General features: G+C 41.0%; 1 protein-coding gene across 1 annotated transcript in view; it reads left to right on the forward strand.

The window, feature by feature from the left end:
* Positions 1-23,015, forward strand: part of CASQ2 (calsequestrin 2) — a 63,947-nt gene extending 40,932 nt beyond the window's left edge. The window contains exons 8-12 of the mRNA XM_081315490.1: positions 46-91; positions 12,991-13,045; positions 13,825-13,925; positions 18,665-18,739; positions 22,804-23,015. Coding sequence (XP_081171616.1) covers positions 46-91; positions 12,991-13,045; positions 13,825-13,925; positions 18,665-18,739; positions 22,804-22,959 — 433 coding nt within the window. The 3' untranslated portion in view covers positions 22,960-23,015. The remainder of the gene's footprint in view (positions 1-45; positions 92-12,990; positions 13,046-13,824; positions 13,926-18,664; positions 18,740-22,803) is intronic.
* Positions 23,016-23,230: the final 215 nt, after the last annotated feature.

A 23,230-nucleotide genomic window follows, 5' to 3' on the forward strand; every position in this document is an offset into this window, starting at 1 on the left:
GAAATAGAATTGAATGGAACTGTAAACCATTTGTTTCCCTTTCAGAAGCACACTGCGCAAGTTGCAACCTGAAGATATGTTTGAGATCTGGGTAAGGTTGTAAACCTTATGGAATATTCATTTGAAAAAAGCCCTGGATTAGTTAGAAAAACTAAAATAGCATCCTGCAGGCTTTTGTAGGTTGGATGTGCAATTATTCATGCAATAGTCATTCATGCTCATCCAAACTGATGTTTCCACTGTTACAATGTCTTTATAGATGAATAATCTAGGAAATGATTGAGAAATTTGGTTCAAATAGTGCCAGCAAACAGTTAATGAGATCATCTTATGCTAATGCTTTGCCATTTCAAGGCCAAATTTAAAGTGGTAGTCCAAGGCTTTGAAGCCATAGGGAACCTGGTGCAGGCTATCAAAAACGGTATCTGTTCATGCTTATTAATCCTTGGATTGTTGAAATGGCCCATGAGAATAACCTTGAAGAACGAGGATAAAGAACTGGAGATAATGCAAGGGTCAGATAGAGAAATCTGAGTCTAAAGGAGGAATGGAATTTGAGAAGGTGTCTCAGACTTCATGGTCTTTTATTCTCTTCAGGATACAGGCAGAAACTTCTTTCTTCTTTCCTCTCAAGATTCTGTTATTGTAATAGTAGCAGAATATTTTAGTATTCTTAACTTGGGTGTTCAAGTGTTTCTACCTTAAAGGGCTGACAGTTGCTTTCTGAAGTCTTTCTCTGGCCAAATGAGTTAAGAAGGATGGCCAGAAGAGGAAGGGTCTTTTCAGTTGGGGCACCTTGTTTCACCTTATATTTTATATTTTTATATTTATATTTAAAATATTATTTCACTATTTTTCCCAGTATAATATTGCTTGGTTTTATTGAAATTTTAATCCCATAACAATTGCTATCTTATTGCTGCTTAATATTTTATTTTATTGTGCTGCTTTCCATAGTGGTTTTAATTTTTAAATCTTTTCCTGTATTTATATCCTGCTCAAAAGTTAAACAAACAAATAAATATGCATCCAGGCTAGGATTCCTCCTCTCCTAATCCACAAAACTCAATTCAAGGCACTCTGCAAATGTCAGAGCTAATTTCTGGCAGTAACAGGAACTGTGTACACATGAGAAGACCGATTGAGAATGAGCCATCATTGCTAAGAAACTTCCTTCTAAGAGAACCAATGTCTAGTTTATCCATATAACGATAGACATGCATGTACTATGTTGTGTTTAATAAATTTAGAGAATACATTCCATTGTTTTAGTAAAATTATGGTACATCAGTGAATAGGTCAAGATCATTGATTCCATAGCATTTAAATAAAAACAATGATCAAGTCAAAGTGAGCTTGTTTTGTCATCAAGCAATTAAGGTTAACAACTTCTTCTAGGCTGCATACATAGTGTGTACCTCTATAGAGGAATCTCTTTTTCTTATAGCAGAAGTGGATTTTGGAACATGGAGAGAAAAAGTCCTAGAAGTACTGAATAATTTATCATTAAACATTTGCTATTTGCAACACAACAGCTTGACTCAGTGCAATATTTGGAAGGGTTTTAAATGTAAAAGCAGTTAAGCATGGTAGTTTTAAATTTCATTTATGTTAATGTTTGGCAATAATGCAATTGAAAGGGAACATAGAAAGCTGTTCTGTACCCATATTCTTCCTGCCCTTCACCTCCCACCTCATTCAGTGTTAGCAGTAAATGTCAGTAGATCTGTTAGCCTGGTGTTATCCTTGCCCAAACATAACCCGAATTGGAAAGATAGATTAAAATCTTTTAATTTATGTATACAAGTAAGGAGAGGCACCTTACCAAGAGAGGAGAGGAGCAGCTTGGAAAGGTAGTAAATCACCTTTATACACATATTAGGTTTGGAATTGTTCTTTCATTTGTTAACATTAATTGACACATCTCTGATGGAACACACATGCTCAGTAAGTCTAATATGTAATATGTAGCATTCCATAGCATCCCATTGTATTCTTAGTATGATCTTGAATATCATACTCTCATCTTCATATTCAGGAGATATTTTTCTCACATTATAATGTCCAAGCCAGGTGTGTCCTTGACAGGTTTAAACCAGTTTTCTAATCATGTAGTACATAGTTTTCTTTGCTCCTCCAAGAAGTAGAAACATTAATAAAAAAACATAAATTAATCAAACGTTAATAAAAAAAACCTCCTAGTTACTGAAAACATCAATCAAGAAAGCTTCCCTCTTTCATCGCAGGTCCAACTCCTAGCAGTGGGCTCAGAAGGAGGTAGGCAGAGTTCAGCAGCAATAAAACCTCAAAGCACAACACTTCAGACCTGAGAGAACTTCAGTAAAGATTCCTCCTTTCCCAATCACAGCGTCTTTCGTGTCATAAAATAATGCTTTGCCTGTAGAAATCTCCTTGTCAACCCTTTATATCTGAAATTAAAACCCTGTTTGAGACTTAAACCCAGTACTTTTTTTGTAAAAAAAAAAAAAAAAGGTGCTGGAACTCACACACATCATAAAACCCGCCTTGCCTACCCTACAAGGTTTACCTTTGTAGTTGAAAAAAAACCGCTTTAATTTTTAGTGTATCTAAAAGACTAGGTCTCAGGGCCCATTTCAAAACCTCATCCCAAGAAAGCAGAACTCATGGAAGCGAACTCTTCCAGAAGGAACTTTTATTAGGAGAAGCTGATAGCAGGCATAATAGACAGGATCTGAACTTTTCCCACATGAATCAATAGGTTAAAGTGTCCCAAGCAAAATCCCACCCCAAAGTTCGTCCGGTCAGTTCATCTTGGCCAATCCCCAGCTGTTAAGTCCATCGTGGGAAAGGGGAGATAACATCAGGCCAGCTCTGGTTGTAACAGCGATGTTTAGGCAGCTGTTCTCACCTTCTCCTGAGAGCATAGAGATAAGCCAGTTGCTGGAGGTTACATTCCTTTCTTCCTCCCCCCTTTCTAGCTGACAGTTTAGGGAGAAAAAAGTTCAGAAAGAAATATCACAGGAAAGCAAGTGTTACATTGTAGTGATAGCGGAGGTCAAGGCAATAAACCCACAAGCATTCCCCCCCTCCCCTCCAGCAGTATGGCAGAACTCAGGGAGAGAAGAGAATGGAATCTGGATCAGGGAAAAATAAGACCTGTAGGAAATATAGGAGATATAGGCAAGCAAGAAATATATGGGTTCTGACATCCTGCCCCCCTTAAAAATAGGAGAGATCCACCTGTTGAGAGACAAAACAGAGGTTAGTTGAGTTTGTTTGAGTAGACAGTGTGAAACTTTTTTAAAAGTTTGGGAGCTCTAATGTGCCGTTTTTGAACCCACTCATTTTGGGAGGAAGGGAGGTACTTCCATGCTACTAAATATTGGGTTGCACTGTAGTATTTTGTGGAATCTAGGATTTCTTTTATTTCAAAATCTTTTTCCCCCTCGACCATGATGGGAGGAGGTGGTGGAGGAATGCTTGGTTGTAAGGGTGACTGCTGCTCTTGCTTTAATAGTGGAAGATTGTGTGAATTTGTCTGAGTGTTTTTGGTAATTCTAATTCTACTGTTACTGGATTTATGATCCTTTTGATTGGGAATGGGCACACATGTTTTAGTCCTAGCTTTTTGGATCTTTGTAAAGATTTTAGGTATTTTGTGGAAAGGTACACCATTTCCCCCACAGCAAATGGTTTTGGTTTGACTCTTTTTTTATCTGTTTGTGTCTTATAAGCTTTTCTGGCCTCATCTAATGCTTTTCTAACCACTGGCCAGATATTCCCTAATTGTGCAATCCATTCCTTCAATGAGGGGATGGCTGGTTTGGTGGGAGTTAATTCTGGCATGGGATTGAAGCTCTGGCCAGTGGCTACTTGAAATGGCATGTAGCCTGTGCTGGAGTGGACAGCATTGTTGTATGCCACCTCTGAGAAAGGGAGCAGATCTGTCCAGTTTGTCTGTTAGAAATTTATAAAGCATCTTAAATATTGTTCAAGTACTGAGTTCAAACATTCCGTCGCCCCATTTGTCTGAGGATGATGACCTCCGGGTGAGGTTCAAGGTGTTGGTAATGACCTACAAAGCCCTCCATGGCATGGGTCCAGAATACCTTGGGGAGCACCTGCAGCCGGCGTCAACTTCCCTCCGCCCAGTACGCTCCCACAGAGAGGGCCTCCTCAGGGTGCCGCCGGTCAAAGAATGCCGACTGGTGGCCCCCAGGGGGAGAGCGTTCTCTGTGGGTGCACCGGACTTATGGAACCATCTTCCGGTAGAGCTCCGGATGGCGCCCGACCTCCGCTCCTTCCGGCGCGACCTTAAAACCCATCTCTTTAAGGAAGCGGGCCTGGCCTGATGGGATGGGGTGGGTTTGTTATTATGACTTTAATTTTAAATTTGTACTATGGGCATTGTTTAATCATGTTTTAATAATTTTAACTTTTGTATCTGTCTTTTACGTATTGCCCTGTTAACCGCCCTGAGTCTCTTGAGAGAAGGGCGGTATATAAATTAAATAAATAAATAAATAATAAATAAATTGTCTGTGCCATGGCTGTGGCCTCGTCAACAGGAAGCTGTTGGTAGGCCTGAGCCAAATCTAATTTTGCAAAAATTGTACCACTTTGCAAAGACGCCAGGATGTGGCTTACTACTGGTACCAGATACGCATGCTGTTTGAGTGCATGATTAATTGTGCATTTGTAATCGGCACAGATCCTAACCTCCCCATTGGCTTTAGTGGTGTGATGATTGGGGTCTCCCATTCACCCCATCTACTGGCTGAAGTACTCCCTGTTCTACAAGTTTATCTAACTCAGTGTCTATCTTGTGTTTAAAAGCAAATGGCACTCTACGAGGTTTAATCCTAACCGTTACTACAGTAGGATCTAGTTTAAATGTTATTGGCGGGCCCGTGTATGTTCCCAGAGCTGAGTCAAACACGTCTGCGAATTCCTCACAAACTGTCGCTAGGCTAACGACTTGCATCCAGTTGATTCCGGTTACTTGGATGCCTAGTGCATCAAACCAATCGAGCCCGATCAGGCTCATTCGCTGACCCCCTACTACGACAACATCCAGATGCTCAGAAAACCCCTTAAATTTAACGGCTAGTGTGGCCTCACCCTTGACTGTGACTCTAGAATTCTGGAAATCAGTTAGTATAATGTCAGATGGCCTCAGCTTGGCCCATCTCTTACTGCGATTGCAAACGAAATTAAATGTCTCAAGTGAAATAATGGATATGGCTGAGCCCGTGTCCAGCTCCATCTTGCAAGGGACCCCTTGCAGCTCCACCTGAAGTCTAAACTTCGGCTTAATAGGGTGGCGAGCTCCCATACGGCAAATGCTTCTGCAGCTGGAGCAAAACCCCACGCTATACTGTCCCGGGGCCCCGGTACCTCTCCTAGTCAGAATGTCCGACTGGCAATTTGATTGCCAGTCCCTCTGGTGACTTGTGCAGATGGACACGATGTGGCCAGTCTTTCTGCAGGCCCAGCATGTGGCTGTCTGGAACCTACAGTCTATGCGTTGGTGGCAGCCGCCACACCCTGAACACCTAAGGAAGGGATCTGCCTTGTAAGTCACCCCTTGTTGATTGTTGCTGTGGCGCTGTTGGTTGTTGTGTCTTTGTAGCTTGTCAACTTCTGTGTTGTCTTCAGGGTCTTCTGTGTGTTCAGCATCCTCATGGTGGATGGCTTCCTTGTGCTGTGCTGTTTTGGTGGGCCACATGGCTCGTATGGCCCCGGCGGCGGCTTCGTTCGCCATTATCTCTTTCAGCGCATCTGGGAATGACAGAGTCACTTTGGCGAAGAGTTTTTGCTGTAACTCTCGATTCCAGAGACCGCAGACAAGCCAGTCTCGTAGCCTCTCCTCGACGTCAGAGAACTGGCACAGGCGTGTGGCCTGCCTCAACGCCGCGATGAATTCAGATGCTGTTTCATCTGGTTGCTAAACTCTCTTTTTGAATGCATGGTGCCAAGCAATTACCAACAGCTTGGGCTGGAAGTGGTCTCCGAGCCTTTTCTTCAAGTCCGTGAATGTTACGGACTCCAATGGTGTTGATGCAAACAAGTTCTCTGTGATGTTTAACGTGGCTAGGCCGCACACATACAGGAGCGTAGCAGCCTTTAGGCCATCCTCGGCAACTTGATTCGCCCGTAAATAGTTCTCGACCCTGTATAGATATGAAGACCATCTTTCCGGGTGATCTATGTCAAATTCTTCCAGCTTTCCGACCTTTGCCATTTCTGCTGGTCTTTGCGGCTGGGGCTCGTTGTCTTCTTGTTCTGCTCCTCTGTTGCCCAGGGACTGGTCCTCTGGGCACGTGGTCGCTATCGTGGCTGTGCTAAGCCGACCATAGGGAGGGTGAATTGCTTTTCCCACCAGGCGTGTTCAGCCTCTCCCTTAGTGACTCTTCAGCTCAGTTGGAGGAGCAGGATGCCACCTTTGTCGCCAGTGTTCGATACTGGGTTCGTTGCTTGATTGACGAGACAAAGCGAGTGAGTTCAGCAAGAATCATTCTTTATTTGGTTGCAGGAACTGAACTGAGGAACAGAACTGTGAATGCAGCAATTTATACCCTGGCCTCTAAGCGATGACCAATAGGTTTAAAGCAACCTGTTGCCACCCTAGAGGCAGCCAATGGCAGTGCTGGAGATGGGTTAAGCAGGGAAGCCGTTAGCCAGCTTCCCTGCTTAAGCAACCTTCCAGCAATTAACCCCATGTGATATACTTAAGTCAAACAAAGCCCAATACATTACAGCTTCTGCAATGGGGAGAATGTTCACAGGGGCTGTCTAAAGAGGTCTGGCACCTTGCATTGCATAGATGGTAAGTAGAAAATCCACACACAGAGAGGGCAAAACTTCCAATGGCAAAGAATGGGAGCACATTATTTTCTTAACACAAATAGCAGCTAGACATTTCATCCAAAATAATAGATGGAGATGGCTTAATTCACCCTCTCACTTGTATCTAGAAGAGAATGGGAAGGAGGAGACGATCCTAGAATGTGAAAATTTCTGTTATACCATTCACATAAGGTATAATTTGAACTCACAGGCAAAGTATTTCTGTTTTGGATACTGAAGATCTGAGGTGCAAACTTTATCACTTCCAGTTAAGTGATTTTGGCTTGATAAGACTTTTGCCTGAAAACATCTGGAATGATTGTCAATCAGAGTAGATCACATAGGGATTGGAATGGGTAGATTGACTCACTAAAACATCATTTCAACTGTGAATGTGCAGGTCAGTGTGGTAGATAGAGTTTTGCTTTGTTGCCACTGAATTGAACAGCAGTCTATAGTCTCTGGCACATAATTATATACACCCTACAAGAACCTGGAGAAAAATTTCCACTGCACTGGAGAGAAGAGCTGGCTCTTTTGTTTAATGAGTTATTGACTCTGGCATTGTGCTTATGTTAAGACAGCTGGAGATTGAGTGGGGGAGTATGGGGAAAACAAGAAAGAAGCACAGAAGGCCACACTATCTTGGACTACTTTTGCTCCAATTTCAGTCATAAATCTACTTTAAATATCCCTCTCAGACTCCCCTGTGGAAGACTTGGTCTTACAATCTCTCTCTCCCACCCTTCCACCAATATTTTCCACTTATTCTTTTAATTCTTCATTTTATCGGGTTCTGTCACTTTTGGACTCAGAGGGGAAAGATATTAGCATTTAGATGGATTTTTTTCCTCTTGCATTAATACCAATTGAAACTGAAAGCTGGGATTGGTGGGACACAAGGAACATGAGGGTTTTCCATGGTATAATTCCAAGATGACGTTTGTAGCAGGTGCACAATAAATATCCTCTCTGCCAACTCCGGGGACTTTTGCCAATATAATTTTACTGAACCCAGCTGCCCAAGGTTTGGATGCTATTTTTTGGAACAAAATCTGTCCCAGACTTGATTTTTAATATCACTTTTTCACAAGTCACCTTTACAGAATACAGAAAAGAGAATAACAGAGTTGGAAAGGCTTTGGAGATCTTCTAGTCCAACCCCCTGCTGGAGCAGGAGACACTATACTATTCTAGACAAATAGCTGAGTAGTCTCTTGTTAAAAACCTCCAGTGATGAAGCAGCTACAATCAATGGAGGTAAGCCATCCCATTGATTAATTCTTCTGACTGTCAGGAAACTTCTTCTTTCTCCTTTTATTATTATTTTAACCCTAAATCTCTTAAATCTAGACAGCACACTAAAAAGCAGAGACATCACCCTGACAACAAAAGTGTGTATAGTCAAGGCTATGGTTTTCCCAGTTGCAATGTATGGATGTGAAAGTTGGACCATAAGTAAGGCTGAGCACCAAAGAATTGAAGTCTTTGAACTATGGTGCTGGAGAAGACTCCTGCGAGTCCCTTGGACTGCAAGGCGTTCAAACCAGTCAGTCCTAGAGGAGATCAACCCTGACTGCTCGTTAGAAGGCCAGATCCTGAAGTTGAAACTCAAATACTTTGGCTACCTAATGAGAAGGAAGGACTCACTGGAGAAGAGCCTAATTCTGGGAAAGATTGAGGGCAATAGAAGAAGGGGACGACAGAGAATGAGGTGGCTGGATGGAGTCACTGAAGCAGTAGGCATGAGTTTAAATGGACTCCAGAAGATGGTAGAGGACAGGAAGGCCTGGAGGAACATTGTCCATGGGGTCGCAATGGGTCAGACATGATTTCACAGCTAACAACAACAAAAATCTCTTAAATGACAAAATTATGTTTACTATAAAGTAACTGAACATTAATCCAGAAAGAGAAAACTTCATTTGATCTCTGTAATCACCAATTGCAATGATTTAGGTAATTTAAATTCATAGAATATCTAGGTTCAAAAGAACCTCCAGCTCAGTGCACCACATATATTCTCAAGGAAATGGCCATCTGGCCTCAGCTGAGCCTCTCAGCTTTGGTGGTGCAGTGATTAGAATGCAGTTGTTGTTTCCAAGCATTAGGCTCTTCTCCAGTGAGTGCTTCCTTCTCATAAGGTGGCCAAAGTATTTGAATTTCAACTTCAGGATCTGGCCTTCTAAAGAGCAGTCAGGGTTGATCTCCTCTAGGACTGACTGGTTTGATCGCCTTGCAATCAAAGGGACTCGCAGGAGTCTTCTCCAACACCATAGTCGATTCTCACCAGCTCAAGGTTGATTCAGCCTTCCATCCTTCCGAGGTCAGTAAAATGAGGATCCAGATTGTTGGGGGCAAGGACGCTGAGCTTGTCGATCAGAAGGTCGGCAGTTTGGCGGGTCAAATCCCGAGTGCCGCGTAACAGAGTGAGCGCCTGTTACTCGTCCCAGCTTCTGCCAACCTAGCAGTTCGAAAGCACGTAAAAATGCAAGTAGAAAAATAGGGACCACTACGGTGGGAAGGTAACAGCGTTCCGTGTGCCTTTGGCCTCTAGTCATGCCGGCCACATGACCACGGAGACGTCCTTGGATAAACGCTGGCTCTTCGGCTTTGAAACGGAGATGAGCACCGCCCCCTAGAGTCGGAAACGACTAGCACGCATGTGCGGGGGAACCTTTACCTTTACCTTTAAGGCTGTAAAGCACTGTGAAGTGGTATCTAAGTCTAATAGTGATTGCTATTGCTTAAAAACCTCAAGGGGAGAGAATTCACCCAAGAAAGTTTTGCACTGTTAAACAGCTCTCACTGCTAGGAATAATTTTTTAATGTCCAATTGAAATTGACTTCTGTGTAATTTAAATTAAATATCCATGGTTTCTTGCCCAGTCTTCTGGGGCAATTGCTCAATATCCTACAGAAGAAAGACAGCTTTTCTGATATTCAAAGACTTCAGTAAGGCATTTGACAAAGTAGATCACAGCCTACATCTTGATAAGTTAGAAAAATGTGAGATAGACAGCATCACCACCACATGGATTCGCAACTGGTAGATCAACTGCACTCAGCATGTAGTCCTGTAAATGCAGGGAAGCATACAGTGGGGTATCTCAAGGTTCTGTCTTAGGCCCAGTACTCTTCAACATCTGTATAAATAATTTAGATGAGGGGATAGAAGGGGAAGTCATCAAATTTGCAGATGACTAGGTGGGCAGGGGAATAGCCAACACTTTGGAAGATAGACTCAAGATCCAGAAGGAATTTGACAGACTTCAAAATTAGGCCCTATCCAGCAAAACAGTGTTCAGAGGGAAGAAAAGTAAGGTCTTTGGCAAGAAAAATCAAATGCATGGGTTTATAACAGGGGTCGGCAACCTGAAACAGTGAAAGAGCCACTTGGAACCAGTTCCCTCACAAAAGGAAAAACTGGGAGCTGCAAAAAATGGGCATGCATGTGCATGCATGTGCAAAACAGGGGGCTTGACAGAAGAGTGGAACCTAAGGCAAGACATGCACCCACCCTGCCCCCTCCCTGCTCATTCACTCACATTTTGTTTGCAAAAGCTTCTCTCTTGCTCTCTCATTCACTCACACTTTGCTCAAAAAAGCTTCCCTCTCCCTCTATTCACTAACACTTTGCTCGAAAATGCTTCTCTCTCGCTCTCATTCACTCACTGACTTGAAAGGCCAGCCGCGGCACCTCCATTGATTTCCATGGAGACGCTTGGCAATGAAGGGGCCGATTGAAATCACTCCTGGTAGTGCTGCTACTGCTAACTTTTCCACTTGCTGCTTGGTTCTGATGAAACCAGAGAATCCCCGGATGCCACTGCTGGGGGTGGAGGAGGCTGCCCGGGTTCGGCCATAGGAGAAGCCAACGACAGTAGTGGTGGAGGCAGCAGTGAGAGAGATGCTGGAGGTTGGTCGCATCTTTGTCAGCCTCCACCTCCCCCGCAGAAAGAAATTCCCGTGCCAGCCCCCATGGCAGCAGCGAGCCCCAAGGACCAGGCAATCGTTCTGGTGGTGGCAGCTGCTGTTGGGGCAGCGTAGTGTGCTCGCTGAGACTCTGGAGGTACTCCAGGCCCAGCATGGTAGCCACTGCGCTCACTGTCTTTGGTAGCTGTGGCAGCAGCACCACCTGCCTGCCGGGCAGAAGAAACAGGAAGCCGTCTTTGGTGGCTGTGGCAGCAGGAGCAGCGGTGTGTCTGGGCAGCACTGCCTGGTACTTGGAGGTGTGGGAGCTGCCGGTGCATCACCCATGCCTGTTTGCCGAGTACTGCCTACCGGCACTAGGCTGCCCCAACAGCCGCCACCGCCTTCCTGTTGTTTCTGCCCAGCAGGCAGGTGGTGGTGCTGCTCCTGCCACCACAGCCGCCAATGACGGCGAGTGCGGCAGCTACCACACTGAGCCTGGAGCACCTGCAGCGTCTCTCAGTGAGCGCACTAGGTCAGCCCAACAGCAGCCGCCACTGCCGGACCGATTGCCTGGTCCTTGGGGCTCGCTGCTGCCATGGGGGCCAGCACAGGAATTTGTTTCTGCGGGGGACACGGAGGCTGACGGAGATGCAGCAGACCTCCAGCATCTCTCTCGCCACTGGCTCTGCTGGCTCTCCAGAATAGAGGGGCACCTTCCTAATAAATGCGGCTGATCAGTCTTAGTTTCTTCTGCAAGGAATGGTTGGCGGAGAGGTGTGTTTGCTTCACCCTTTCCTCTCCCAAAAGGTTCCCTGCTTGGAAGGAGGAACGTGAAAGGGGTGGCTTTTGGTTTCTTTCCTTCTAATGGACACAGTGGTGCCCAATGGGTATTAGGGAGGGTACAGATCGGGAAATGGGATTGCATCTTTCCTCATCCAACAAAACTGGTAAGAGAAAGCTTGTGAGCTGACCAACCAAGCTGCTAAATCCCTCTTTCTAGCGGACCCTCCTCACTGGGAAGAAACCTTGGGAATGAACGGATTTGGAGGTGCCGTGCGTGTGCACACACACACACACACACACAACTCCCCCTCCCTGGCATGCCCCATCTGACTGACCCACTCACCTTTCCAGCAGTCCTCCTGTCTCTTCCTCCGTTGCCACCACATGCAGTCCGAGGAAGAAAAGTGGTTTGTGGGCAGTCCCACAAACAGCTTGTGGGAAGTCCCACAAACCAAAGAACTTCAACCAATCAATTCAAGCTTCGCAAGTTTTTTTTCCATGAGAACCTTTTTAGTCCCACTTTTGTTTTTTTGGACTGCACATGATGTAGGACTGGGAGCCGCAGGAGACGGCTGAAAGAGCCACGTGCGGCTCCAGAGCCACAGGTTGCCGACCCATGGTTTATAATATGTGGTACCTGTCTCAAAAGCAGTAACTGTGAAATGGATCTAAGAATCCTAGTGGACAACTGCTTAAGTATGAGTGTGCTGCAGCTGCCAAAAAAGTCAATGCAGTCATAGGCTGCATCAACAGAGAGATAGTGGAATGTGGAATGCTAGTACTACTTTATATTGCACTGGTAAGATCACACTTCCAGTTTTAATTGCCATGATACAAAAAAGATATTGAAACTCTAGAAAAAGTGCAGAGAAAAGCAATGAAGATGATAAGGGGTCTGAAGGTTAAATTGTACAATGAACAGTTGCAGGAACTTGGTATGTCTAATTTAGCAAAGAGAAGGACTGGGGTTGACATGAAACAGTCTTCCAATACTTAAGAATCGATCTATTCTCCAAAGCACCTGAGGGCAGAGCAAGAAGTAACAGGAGTAAGTAATGAAAGATTATTGAAGAGAGATTCAACCTAGAATTAAAAAGAAATTTATTGACAGTGAAAACAATGGAATGGTTTGCCTCCAGAAATTGTGAGTGCTCCTTCAACGGAGATATCCAAGAATAGATTGGACAACCATTTATCTAGAATGGTATAGGCTTCCCTGCTTGAACAGGGGGCTGGTCTAAAAGACCTTAAAGGTTCCTTCCAACTCTCCCTATGGTCTTCTCATTTTCAGGATAAACATAACCAATACTTCTATTTTCTATTCCTAAGTTCTGTCTCTCTATCTTGTAAAAGCAATTTGGAACCATGGAATAGCAGTGTGTGGTGTATGTATGTTTTGGTGGTATTGTATGCTTCACAATTAATGATGTGGACTCATCAAAACATGTTTCTTGCATACAGGAGGATGATCTAGATGGAATTCACATTGTGGCATTTGCTGAAAAAGATGATCCAGGTACAAAACACATAGGGTTGTTGCAGGTCTTTGTGTAAAGAACATAAAACATTGCTCTCAGGGGATGACTTTCTGTCTGCCATCTGTCTATTACACAAAAGTGTCCAATGATGTCAAAATGTATGCTGATTATAGGTATTCACCTCCATGAACTATGTTCCATTCTTCAGATGTAGGAGAAGTTAGCTCAAAAGACAAGCATATACAGTATACTCACATGGTTTTAGAGGAGGGAAGGTGGATGTATTTTTTTGCATTTTTTCTTTATGCAAATAAATGCTAAAAGGAATTTAATTAAGGAATCAGATTTTGAAATACAAACCATTTTTCTGGGCATTTTCAGCTTAATCTCTGAAATGTTTCATTTGCAATAATACTTTAATCACATTTATTGCTAGCTGTTCTCCTCCTCTGGTTCCTCTGGAACCATCTTCACTCTCTTTCTGAGGTCATTTCCTCCCCTGTGATACAGTATGTCTAACATTAAAATGGGAAAAAACATTCTTCACCAGAAATCTTCCATTCCAGTTCTGAGTGGGCTGAATTCAAAGTTTAGTGTCTACAAAAAGGATTTGGCAGGTACCACACAAATTTGAAAGCAGACAGTGAACCACTAGTGAAATGTGGGGACTGAGAAATGGTGCACTGACACCACCTTTTCTTGCCTGATTGTACTTGCTTGGAACTTGCTATTCTTGTCTGATTACTATAAACACCCTAAGTATTCTTCTGCAGAGCAATCCCACAAAACTATCACTTAACTGTTATTATAATTTCAGATGGCTTTGAATTCCTGGAAATTGTCAAACAGGTTGCCAAAGACAACACTGATAATCCTGATCTAAGCATTGTCTGGATTGATCCTGATGATTTTCCGTTGGTAAGTAGCCCTTTCTCCCAGCTGATCCCTTCTCAATTTTACACACTTACCGTACATTCATATATATGTAGAAGTACATAGACATTCCATGTATAATAGAGAGCAAAGAATTGCAATCAATTGAATTATTTGTGTACTACCATCAAGAAAAAATTCCAGAATGAATTTAATATATGACTTTCAAATTTGTAAGTATTAATTTGAATGCATATATTCTAGTATTTCTTTTTTATATATAATTATCGTTGGAGAATTTTACATATGTAAAAGGCAAACATGAAATTATATAGTGTAAGATTAGGAAAAGAAAAAATATAAGAAGCAATGCAGATAGAAAAAAGGAAAATATACAGCAGTTTACAGCAGTTACAAATGTATTATCTCTCCTCCCTCTTTAAAATTACGTGATTCTCTTCTAGCCATGTTCATCCCTTTTTATTTTTATTTTTTTATAAATTTTTATTGATTTTCCATTACAATTGTACCTTTGAAAAGCAACGTGGTGTCTGGGTTACAATAGTTCCATTTCATACAAATACATATTATTACAAATCTCCAATTTGTTGTAGCCAATATTTCCTCTTTTTTCCTTTAATACATATTGTCTTGTATCTAAATTAACATACTTCTTATTTTATCTATCAGTTATTTAGTGGTTTTCTTACATTTGTCAATACTTTTATATATTTTATATAAAGCATCAATCACCTTATAAATTTTCCCAGCTTTGATTTTACATTAATATTAAGGTTAAACATTTAAAGTTTCTCATTTTCATATTTCTAAGTGACCCCACTTCCCCTTATCACAGTTCTCTCCAATACCTAATAATCTAGATACACATCTTATCTATTTTATTTCCATATCAACAGGTTAATAATACAATATAATATTCTTGTTTTCATTATAATTTCCACATAATGTAAATTCAATAGCCAAAATTTCTCCCATTTCAACATTTAATACGTCCTTTCTCTTCTCCTTTGTATCTGCTCTCTCATTCTTAGACTTATAATTTTATTCTTATCACTACATCCAAGTATATTAGTTACATTCTCTTAACAGGTAAACATCTTAGTCAATTTCATTTAAATGGCTCAATATTTCAATTTAACTTTGATATTCACGCATCTAAGTTTTTTAATTAGCAAATATTTTTATCTGCACATCAAAACAATTCATAATCCAAATACTATCCTGTCTATTTAGATATTTTCCGTTTCAGGCCTCTTAAATATGTCCATTCTTCTTCAATCTTCTTCTAGCTTTTTTTCCTTTGCCATGTCATTTTCTGTTTCTTTGCTTCAGGGTCATCAAAGAGTTCTTGTGTTGTATCATATTGAAGTGACCCTCCAATCTCCATTTTTGAAGGGTTGAGGGGTCTGATAGAGGTACCAAATCTTCTCATTATTTTCTCCTCTTGATGTTGTCCTGGACAATCTATTTTTTCTTCCATCTGTTTCTTATTTTGATCTTCAAATTCCTTCCGCTTTATGTAACAAATTTTTCCTCCATCCATTTTGTCAGGTTTTTCTCCAAGTTTTCTCTTATCTGTGCTTGTTGAGTAGTTAAATCTTCTGTCAGAATATTTGATTGTTCAATTTCTTCTGTTATGTTCTGTCCCGATAAATTATTAGTTGTAGTCACAAATTGAGTTTGCTTATCCAAGATGCTTTCTAGTTTTTTTCCAAGAGCTCTTATTTCATCACTGGCTGTAGAAAGGAACTGATAAGTTTGGCAGGTTATTTTCATCATAACATAATTTGTTTTTGTATTTCTTCCATGGTGTACTCTCACATCTGGTGCTCAAGGTTAGTCTTATCTTGTCTAAAATGTCAACCAAGTCTCTTTCTCTTTTTTTTTAGGGTGTCAGATTGCAATTTCAGGTTTAGCCACAAGGTGTCCCCCAAGTGCATAGAAAATTCTTTTCATTTGTTTCTACTGTTTTAGAAGAACAGAGCCAGGTTTTCAAATAAGGATAGGAAGTAAAGAGTAGATAGTCAAAAGCTTTTAGTCCATAAGTTTTTTTTTAAAGGAATAAAGTTCTAGTTGAGGTCCAATTCATTTTTCAATGTTTCTTCTTAAATCACCCCTGGAAGTTCAATCACTGCTGTTTCTGAAGGGAGGGTTGAAATTCCCCCTCTCTCTCTGCAGGGGGGAAAGTGCTTACCAGCTTATTTAGGTGGGAAAAAGAAGATTGGAGTATAAGAGAGGTTGATCTTACCCTGTCTCTTCCACACTGCTTTAATGTTGACTTTGGCTGTCTGCAGCCTAGTGACCGGCCATGTTGCTATGGCCGGTCTTTCATCCGCTGCTTCCAAGGGAATGCAGGCAGCAACGGGAGAGTTGCAGCACCCCTGCATTTCTGCAAAAGCCCCTTCTTGCTGGTCGCCTCTCCAAGGCGACTCTTCGGGCCTTTTAGAGCCCCCCAGAGATGCGAAACTGGACATGGAAGACAAGAGCTATCCTCCAAGCGTCCATAACAGCCGTATCAGCAAACCGGAAGTCCATATTCATCCCTTTTTGATCAACAAATCCATAAATGATCAATTCATTTTTCTAGCCTTTCATAAAAGTACTTATTGTCTTACTTGTGATCCATTATTTATTAAATTAATCCTAATAAACCAATATTAAATTCAGCTCTTCCTTTAATCTGTTTTAAACTTTCTTAGTTCAAGTTCTGCTGGCTCATAGTCAAGTGATCGTCCACTAGGACTCCAAGATCCCTCTTAAAGTTACTGTTTTTGAGCCAGGTCTCACCTAACCTGTACTTGTACCTTTGACTTTTCCTGCCTAAATGTAAAACTTTGCTTTTCTCCACATTAAAGTTCATTTTATTGGACAGGGCCCATTGTTCAAGTTTGTCACAATCTTTTTGGATCCTGAGCTTGTCTTCTGGGGTGTTGGCTATTCTTGCCAGTTTAGTGTCATCTCCAGGTTTGATGGATTTCCTCACAAGAAGCTGCCCTCTGAAGCACAAGCTGGCAATCTCCTGGCTTCTCCTTGTCCAAGAAGCTCTGCTGGCCAGGGTTTGCCTCCTCGTCACCAGTCTCCACCACCACAGTATCTTTGCTATTTGTTGTATGTTAGTCCTCCATTTTTTCCATCCAGAAGTCCCCCATATGCTATTATTTCTTACAACTTAAAAACATATATAAAATATTTTCCCCTAGTGTTTTTCAATTCCAGAAAGTTTTTGAATTTCACAAAAGGAATACAAGGATCAGTTGATTTTACATCATTCTACTTTATAATCTGTAGAAATCTGCAGTTTTCAAAACTTGTGATAACTGTTCTGTGAGTGGGGAAAAGAAGCCCTATTTCTCCTTTTTCTTTTTTTTCTGCAGTGATTAAAGTTTCTTTATTTTATTTATTTATTTGTTTGTTAAATTTATTTGCCACTTATCTCACTGTGGGGCTACTCTAGGCAGCTTTTATAAGGCATTTATAAGGCATATTTATAAGACAGCCCTACACAAACAGTGTTGTTCTAGGCAGCAGTTGTTTCTTCATTTAAAGCAAACTGCTGCAAATACTGTATAAGATTGCCATTGCTGTAGCAATGTCATTTATAAATATGTTTTAAAAATTAAAGGCAGTTTTACTGTATATATTCACAACCAGTTTTCTTATATTAAAATTCAAATAGGGTTAGACTTTCAATTATTTATGCAATAGCTTTCTTTCTTTGTTCAACACATCTTCCTTTTTGGAAATATTCAAATAACTCAATCTAGAAACATTTTCTCATGTGTTCCACATGAGAGCACATAACTTTTAAAAATTCCATTGAATTTTTCTCAGTGTATTTTGAAATTTAATGAAATAGAAAAGAAGATAAACATAATTAAAATACATACATTAAAATATTTGATATATAACACAATTTATTAAAGTTGTTATATAAATATTTAACATTGAAGTGCTATTCAATAATTAGAACACAAAAATCTGTTGCAAAATGGTTGTGGCCTGGAAGGATTTTTAAAACCGATCTTAAATTGCCATGAGCATGGGAGAGAAGTGTCTTGAAATTGCATTGCCGAATGTGTGCTTTTAATATGCGATTGCATTAAAAGTTAAGTCCAAGTTTGTTTTTATCGAAAGAGTGTTGAACAAGCCATCAGTACTGCTAAATCACAATTGCTGGCCCACAAAGGTTCATCATTTATGTGTGAACCAGGCCATAATATTGCACTGCATAAACTACAGCATGGTGCTGCAGCTATGTCCTTTCACCAGGAAATGGCCTAGATGTCTGCTATCCAACACTCTTCTGCCCCTGAAAGGCTTACTCCCTTCCCTTGTCACTGTTGAAATGGAGCCCTGCACGGTGATGGACAGTCATGCTAAAAGGAACCATAACCCAGAGAAAACCTGCTGCATTGTTTTTTGCCTCTGCCTCTTAGCTTCTTGTTGTATGCATCAGGAGACAATCCTCCCACTGACACTGATTCTGTTCCTACTATGATATCTTCAGCTTCCAGCTGTTATTGCTCAGTTCAAAATCCCCCCAGTGATATTTTTTCCACATATCCTCCAAGCCACAGGAAATGGAAAATTGTGTTTGAGAGCAACTTTAAACTGAAAACTGACTGGTCTTCCCCTATATCTTGGCTGCAAATGGGTAGTTGACCATTAGGTAGAAATTAAGTCATAATCTGAAACTTTTTAAGTTCACAATATGAATGAAAGTATAAGTAAGCTTTATTTATTTATTTATTTTGCTTCTACAGCTGATCACATACTGGGAAAAGACATTCAAGATTGACCTGTTCAAGCCACAAATTGGTGTGGTAAATGTCACTGATGTGAGTATCAGCTGGCTCATAGTTTCAAGGCTACTGGATCTGGCTTTGTGCTTACTTGCATATCTTGTCCTTTCTCTAAAGCATCCCACTGCCTTACAGAAGTGTGAATACATCTCTGCATAAATGATGGACATAATTAAGATGATATAATAATAAGTTCAACTGCTCCATTAAGGGGTTGAGCAGAACAATTGTCACAGCCTCGTGACTTTGTCTTGCATGGTATACACATAAATTGGCATAAGAACTTAGACAAATACACATGATATTTACTGTGTCTTGTTAATTGTAATAGCATAAGATTCATTATAGTGAACTACAGATATTCCTGTTTTGTCTGCTCTACAAACTGAAGACAGAACTTTTACTTCACAAAGGAAGGCCTTCCCTTCTTTCTTCCTAACCTACACAAGGAAAATTTTGGCTGCTTTTTTGCAAGCCAACTCCCCAGGCCCAATATACTATATATTTGCAGCCAGTGCTGTGTGGTGTTTTGAAGGGGTTTTTTCGTGTATTTCTGCATGGTAAGGGATGCAGTACTCAAATTGAATTTACTTTGGAAGGATGGCCCTAGAGATTAACAGTTGTTTATAAAATTCAAGTAATAACTACATACCAACTGAACAATGCTTAAACAAAGAAAGTCATCACTGATTTGAAGGTGTGTGCACATCTGAGCATGCATTCACACAAAACCTACTAATAGTTTCTTTTCATCAAAAGATTGAGTTTTCATCGTATTTTTCTGATAGTTGGTATTCATAGATTGAGCCACCTAGAGGTGAAGACACTCACCTCCCACTCAGTGACAGATGTTTCTCTGTCAGGATGCAAAGAGAAAATATTTACTGCGAACTCTGTGTAGATGTCAGGAAGGACATCCGGCCAGTAAACACTCAGCTCCCCTCAGTCACTCAACCCCACCCCGAAACAAGGCATTACAGGGTTGTGGGGGGAAAAAGAGTTGGTGTTCATAGATTCACTTTGCTGGTCTTCTGCCTGTCTGCTCTATAAATAAGCTTTTACAGTCCTTGCATTATAGATTTTGTAGATGAGCATTTTTTTTCTTGGGCTGTGTGGTTGAAGTACTCCGTTCATTATATATAAGATGTTACTGTGATAACTCCCAAAACTAATTAATTAGATTTCAGAAATCATTCAATATAACTCAATGAAAATAGATGGTTCAGAAAGTTTTATTTCCAGATAATCTAGGCAAACTTATTTTGCTGTAGACTGGTCCGGTACAATCATTTCTGTCATTTTTGTAGGTAAAAAAGGAGTGATTTCCCCATCCCAGCTATACTGGATTACAGCTGTTAGTCACGCATGTTGCATAGTTGGTTAGAACAAAGAAGTTACCAACCTGGCACACAGCCAGGAAATCCTGTAATAAAGCTCCACCCACTTAACTAGAAAGCACGGTATTCACTATACAGCTAGACTACAATTCCCATAAGGCATCTCTTGAGGAAATAACATTTAACCAGAGACTCAAAGATCCCCCCCCACAGCCCTGCCCGCATCCCCCACAGGCACCCCGCGACCTGAGTGATGTTGAGCTGGCCATGCCCACCCTCCAGCCATTGACTTTGCTTGTCAAAAAATTGCAAAAGGTGATCACAAATATGAATCAGTTTTTTTTAAATCCCATTTATATCCCGCCCTTCTCCAAAGACTCAGGGCGGCTTACAATCTAAGCATAAATCAATGTGCTTAGCAATAGCCTTCATTCTATGTATATGCCTGCTTATTAGGGCTTTCGTCCCACCCCCCCAAGCGGCATTATTACAAAGTCAGCTTATTGCCCCCAACAATCTGGGTCCTCATTTTACCTACCTCGGAAGGATGGAAGGCTGAGTCAACCTTGAGCCGGGTGGGATGCGAACCTGCACTAATTGCAGGCAGCTGGTGACCCAGATTGTTGGGGGCAATAAAGCTGACTTTGTAATAATGCCGCTTGGGGGTGTGTGTGTGAAAGCCCTAATAAGCAGGCATATACATAGAATAAGGGACGCGGTGGCTCAGTGGGTTAGGACGCTGAGCTTGTCGATCGGAAGGTCGGCAGTTTGGCGGGTCGAATCCCGAGTGCCGCGTAGCAGAGTGAGCGCCTGTTACTCGTCCCAGCTTCTGCCCACCTAGCAGTTCGAAAGCACGTAAAAATGCAAGTAGAAAAATAGGGACCACTACGGTGGGAAGGTAACAGCGTTCCGTGCGCCTTTGGCGTCTAGTCATGCCGGCCACATGACCACGGAGATGTCCTCGGACAAGCGCTGGCTCTTCAGCTATGAAACGGAGATGAGCACCGGCCCCTAGAGTCGGAAACGACTAGCACACATGTGCGGGGGAACCTTTACCTTTATACATAGAATGAAGGCTACTGCTAAGCTTGTAAGCCGCCCTGAGTCTTCGGAGAAGGGCGGGATATAAATGGAATTTAAAAAAAACAAAAAAAAACTTAAGGAGGCATTAGCCCACTGCTCTGCCAAGCATCCGAATGTAAATCACATTACCCTGGGGATGCTGCAATGGTCATAAGTGTGAAAAATGGCCATAAGTCACTTTTTCCAGTGCCGTTGTAACTTCAAACAGTCACTAAGTGAATTGTTGTAAGTCCACAACTACCTATACTTTATCACTTTTTTCCTTTTTTTTTTTGGGTCATCACGTATTTGACACCTTGCTAGGCATCTGGTGGTACTCGGATATTGCCATATCCTAAAAGTAGTACAATAGGTGAAAAGGTTGAAAAACCCTCAAATAGACAACAGCAATTGCCTCAAATACTTTTCTAAATATTTATTTATGTGACCTTTAAAATACTGAACTTGAATGTTTTACCCTTTTAAACCAGAGGCAATTTGTCCTAGAACAGTGAAATTAGCTGCTTTTCATCTCAAAATTGGTTAATACAATAATAACCAAAATATGTTAATTTAATGGATACCTCAGAGAATGTTTCATTTAGGTTAGCACTATATTCCTCTTCAAGTATAATTGAAGAGTTGAAATAATCATTATTGTACTAGTTGGGCTTCCCTGACATATGCAGGTAGTCATCAACCTACAACTACAATTGGGACTGAAACTTCCATCACTAAACAAGGCAGTTGTTAAGTGAGTCACATCTAGTTTTGTGACCTTTTTGTCATGGTCATTAAGTAAATCACCATGGTCATTAAGTGAAGCACACTGTTGTTAAACAAATCTAACTCTCTCCATTGAATATGCCTATTGGAAGCTAGATGGAAAGGTCTCAAATAGAAATCATATGAGCCTTTGATGCTGCAATCATCATAAATCCATTTCGGTTGCCAAGGGCCTGAATTTTGATCATGTGACTGATCACAAGTCATTTTTTTCTTCATCATTATAACCTTGAATGGCCCCTAAATGAATGGTTGTTAAGTTGAGGACTATCTGTATTTCTTGTGACAGTCAGCTCCTCAATGATGGATGCCTGTCAAGGAATAGAAATAGGCATTTTCTGATCCTTCACTTAATTTTAAAAGCCCCCTTCAGAAGATCTGTTGTGAAACTTCTGGGAAGATTATCTTCCCTCTGTATAGTGTTCTGGAAAAAATGTCAAGATAATAAGAGTGAGAAACAAAAAGAGAGGTGTCGGGAAAGGCAAAGGGTGTCTCAGAAAGAAGATGGGCAACATATCCTCTATTCTCCTTCTGTTTAGTGTTGATCAACAGTTGTGATTATCCCAAACTTCTGGAATAATTCAAAGGAATTTTATTTTAGCATGTATATCTTAACAATATTATAATTTAAAAAATGATTATTTTTAATTTTTATTTGTTAACATATATCATATGATCATGTAGTATTACTACTTACATCTGAAAGTTTGTAGTGTTACTACTTATATTTGAAAGGTTTTGTATTCAGTTTATTGGGAGGAGGTGTATAATGGAATCCACAAATGATTTTTCCTTTATGCTCCAGTTTCTTAAACTCCCACTTTATAAATAATTGGGAAAGATTTAAGATTTAAACATATTTTGCTCCAAAAACTCCCAATGTTCCATGAAGAAAATGTTCACCCTTCCTTTCAGGCTGACAGTGTCTGGATGGACATCAGGGATGATGATGAACTCCCTACAGTTGAGGAATTAGAAGATTGGATAGAAGATGTGCTTTCCGGCAAAATAAACACAGAAGATGATGATATTGATGATGATGATGATGACGACGATGATGACGATGATTAAGTTATAGCTCATCAAATACTGTACACTAAAATCTGTGTGCCTAAAAATACTATGCCTTAAAGTGTTTCCCTTCTAAAGGGAAAAAATACTGTTCTTTGTGACTTCTAAAGGTCATTGAAAATTCATAGTCTTGATCTCTTTTATTTGTTCCTCTTCCCAAATACTATCTTCCCCCTTCTGGCTTCTACAATGTGTACTCCATACCTACAGTAAGTCAGAAATTTTTTTAAAATTGTGTAAGCTAAGCGTTTATGGTCTCTGCAGGAAACTT

This window comes from Vipera berus, assembly GCF_964194415.1.
Source record: "Vipera berus genome assembly, chromosome: 2".
Classification (NCBI taxonomy): Eukaryota; Metazoa; Chordata; class Lepidosauria; order Squamata; family Viperidae; genus Vipera; species Vipera berus.